The sequence below is a fragment of the Phalaenopsis equestris genome, unplaced genomic scaffold (assembly GCF_001263595.1).
Source record: "Phalaenopsis equestris unplaced genomic scaffold, ASM126359v1 Scaffold001146, whole genome shotgun sequence".
Classification (NCBI taxonomy): Eukaryota; Viridiplantae; Streptophyta; class Magnoliopsida; order Asparagales; family Orchidaceae; genus Phalaenopsis; species Phalaenopsis equestris.
Window position 1 is genome coordinate 220,421 of NW_018165585.1, and position 4,023 is coordinate 224,443.

The 4,023-nt window shown below is 39.8% G+C and overlaps 1 protein-coding gene across 1 annotated transcript; it reads left to right on the plus strand.

Annotated features, from left to right (window-relative positions):
* On the plus strand, positions 1–2,852 carry LOC110033352 (UPF0481 protein At3g47200-like). The gene is made up of 2 exons (XM_020737286.1): positions 1–780; positions 1,873–2,852. The coding sequence occupies exons 1-2, from the start codon at positions 199–201 to the stop codon at positions 2,683–2,685; spliced, it is 1,395 nt and encodes a 464-aa protein (XP_020592945.1). The 5' UTR covers positions 1–198; the 3' UTR covers positions 2,686–2,852.
* The last annotated feature ends 1,171 nt before the right edge of the window (positions 2,853–4,023 follow it).

The following is a 4,023-nucleotide window of genomic DNA, read 5'->3' on the forward strand; positions in this document are numbered from 1 at the left end:
GCTTCGTCCTCGTGATTTATCCTGAAAAAACCCTACCGATTCCCCAGCAATAGCGAAATACCTCTCCTCGCTCCACACTCCACACTCCACACTCCACACTCAATTAAAGCTTCTGTTCCAAATCCCATATAAATTCTTGGTAAAATACATAGAGCCCAATACACTATTTCAACAATTTGCTCATCTCATGACTCCAAAATGGCGACCGGCACCTCCGTCGACCGGAGCTGGATAACCGCCATCCAAAAAGAAGCCAACAACCCATCCAAAGATCTCGACCTATGGCGAAAACACTCCATCTACCTCGTCCCCTCCTGCATCAAAGACCTAAACCCCAAAGCCTACCGTCCTCAGATCGTCTCCTTCGGCCCTTACCACCACGCCGACCCCGAACTGGCTAGCATGGAGGAGCATAAGCACCGCGCCCTCCTCCACCTTCTGCGCCGAGCCAAGAAGCCATTGGAGGACTTCGTGGCGGGGATCGAGGAGATCGTCGGGAGACTGCAGAGCTCGTATCAGGGGCTTGAGGAAAGGTGGAAGGGGGGTGGCGGAGATGAAGAATTTCTGCGCTTGATGGTGGTGGATGGGTGTTTTATGCTGGAGATTCTGCGGCTTAATGTCGGCCAGTTTGGGGATTACGCTGCTGATGATCCCATATTTAGCAACCATGGGATGCTGCATACTCTGCCTTATATTAAGAGGGATATGCTTATTGTGGAGAACCAGCTGCCGTTGCTGGCGCTCGAGAAGTTGGTTTCGGTGGAGGCCGGCAAACCCGCGGTATGCACGATCTCGAAGCGCAAGTTTGTGTATTTGTTTCTGGATCATGGAAAATCTATGGAATTTTGACTTAATGAAAGTTTTCATATAATATAAAGTTATGATCCGAAAATTTAAATATCTTATAATAATTTAATACTAACTGTATTTTTAATTTAGTAATAGTATTGATACTAATTTTAAGAATTTTCTAGTGATAGTAAAGCATTAAACTTAAATGTTGAAGCTAGATTTGTCATGTAGATCATGTCTGAGACAGAGCATCAAAACATAGGGAAAACGAGAGAGAGAGAGGTTTGTCTCGTGGATGGGGAAGATGAGTGTTCCCAGCTCGTTGGCCCTTTTATTCCATGAACTTTGAGTTTACAAGAGGGGAAGGGGGAGACCTCTCTGCATTTGTGGTGGAGAGCCTATGAGAGGAGAAAATTTTATGTCCGGATACCGCGAGTCCGGATGACCAAACACTGAGTGACACGTCGCCATACACGTCAGCGCGGGCGACGTGGGACCCAGCTGTTGGCAATCTAAATGTGCGGATGTCCGGACGTAATATTTTTTCCTAAAAGAAAATCAATTTACATGTTATAGGTTCTTCTATTTATAAAAATAAGAAAAGATGAAAAATTTTTAATACAAAATTACTCTTTCTTTAAAGAGAGTAGTCCATGTTATTTAGTCTTAGTGTTGGTACCTAATCTGAGCTTTGGTCAGTGACCAACTGGAAAGTGACCAGGTGGAAGCAGGTTGGGTGGATGAAGGGAATTAGATATATGTACTTGAAATGCCGCATTAAGGATTTCAGTGGTGTGTGTGTATATATATATATATATATATCACTTTAAAGTTAAGTTTATATTTATAATATTTTGTTATTACAGTCATATGCAGGAAAGGGTGTGTTCGATCTTTTTAAAATCAAGTAAAAGTGGTGTTTTTTTAATGTGATCTTAAATATTTAAATGTTACGCAGATAAATAAAAAAATTTCTATGTTAGACATGTAAATAATAAACTACTTATAAGCTATGTATGTATCTAATAAATTCCTTTAATTTTTTTCTTTTTCCAAATCCAATGTGCATTTATCTTCCAGAACCCAGATCAAATAAACCGACTGGTTCTGAAGCTCTGCTCTCCAGAATCCCCAGCTCCAACCCCCGGCATCGGTCTCGGCCTCCATCCTCTCGACCTCCACCGCCGCAGCCTCCTCCAAAGCCCTTCCACCCCTTCCGACCTCCCGCCACGATTCCGCTCCTCCGACTCCTCCTCCCCCGGCATCATCCGCTCCGCCATCGAGCTGTACGAAGCCGGCATCCGCTTCCGAAAGAGCCGCACCACCAGCCTCCTCGACATCCGCTTCCACCACGGCGTCCTCAGCCTCCCCGCTATCGTCGTCGATGACGCCACTCAATACGCCTATCTCAATCTCATGGCCTTCGAACGCCTCCACGTCGGCGCCGGCAGCGAAATCACCTCCTACGTCTTCTTCATGGACAACATAATTGACTCGGCCAAGGATGTTAGCCTGCTTCATTCCAAAGGAATCATACAGAACGCGTTAGGAAGCGATAAGGCCGTGGCGAACCTGTTCAATTCGATCTCAAAGGACGTCACGCTCGATCCTGACAGTAGCCTCGAAGCCGTGCAGAAGAGGGTTAATGCTTATTGCCAGAAGAGGTGGAACATGTGGCGGGCTAATTTGATCCATACTTATTTCAGGAGCCCATGGGCGTTTCTTTCGCTTGCGGCTGCCATTTTCCTGCTCGTGCTTTCGGTTCTTCAGACGGTTTATAGTGTGTTGCCTTATTATCAGACAGGGGAGGCGGCGGCCGTAATGGCGCCACCACCGCCGCCGCCGATGCCGCAAGCGCCACCGCCGGGTTTCAGTCCCCGACGGGGCGTCTGAGGCTTACAGATGCTGCATTTCTGCGTTTGGTTTTTGTCAGAGTGTTTTTATGTTTGGGATTTGGGTCATTTGTTTGGTTTTGGCCATTATTGATTTGATTTACAATAAAGTATATGGTTAATTTTCATTATGGAAATGAAATTTGAGGGTTTGTGTTGATGTATGAAGGAAGGGGAAGTAAGAGGATGGAATGGCATGTTTGATTAAGTATATTTTTATTTTGAGAAAATTATTTGTATTTATTTAAATGAATGTATGATTATATCTTCTTTATAAAATATGGCTTTAAATGAATGTTGTTAGCCCATCACTACTGTGAATATCAAATTAAATGATGAATTTTTAACTTTAAATCTGTTTTATAGTATAAGATACTAATTTAATGGGCCAATAAGTTATATATATGGAAGATTTACATACATATCACACAATTCTTATGTATTTGCATATTTAACAGCTATATTTCAATTGTTACATACATACTACATTACCTAAATTTGAAAGGCGTATTTCAGTTTTTGAAAGTTAAAATTGTTGATATTTTTTCTTGTGATACGAAAGATATGGGTGTAATAAATGTAAAAAATAAAGTTTAGGAGTTAGATATGTAAATGAATAGGAATTGGTTGTTATGTATGTAAATGTGCTTATATATGCACAATAATTTTGAGAGAGTCACCTTAAGCTCAAAATGAATTTAGAGTTAGAGTACTCTGGCTCAAAGTTTTGATTATAACTTATTTGAGTCAAGTCAGTTAAGTTCAAAAAGTTAAATTATTTTTAATTATTTTTTAATATTTGTGTCAAATATAGCATGAAATGGCATTTGGCTCATGAGTTAAAAGCGATGCCATGGCCTTTGGTTCATGAGTTAAAAGAGATGTCATGGCCATCAAATCAAAGCACATATTTAGATTAATAGCCTGTAATTTAAAGAAATTATACCACCACTTAATATACAAACAAATTCATTGAAAATAATAATTAAAAAAAGATGTACTCTTCAATGAAATTTTCTATAAACTTAAAAAGTTGTTTGTATACAAATTGAAAGAAAAAAATTCTATGCTATTAGATATTAATTTAAATTATTTGACTCTTAAGGTGTTCGACTGTTATGTTATTTTATATAAATATCTAAATGTTTTGAACGATTATGTTTCCACCAGAACATACTCATACTTGATGAACTCCTAATTCAAATTTATGAGTATCATGAAAATGTTTGATTAATCACTTTTATTCAATGGAAAATTACTATTTGACTTGTGATCCCGATATTTTTTATATGTAGGGATTTATGAAGTTGACACCACTACTTGAAGATTTTAATCCCCG

Coding starts and splice junctions, on each gene's coding strand:
- LOC110033352 (XM_020737286.1), top strand. CDS start 199: ATGGCGACCGGCACCTCCGTCGACCGGAGCTGGATAACCGCCATCCAA. Junction 781..1,872: donor TGGAGGCCGGCAAACCCGCG/GTATGCACGATC, acceptor TTTATCTTCCAG/AACCCAGATCAAATAAACCG.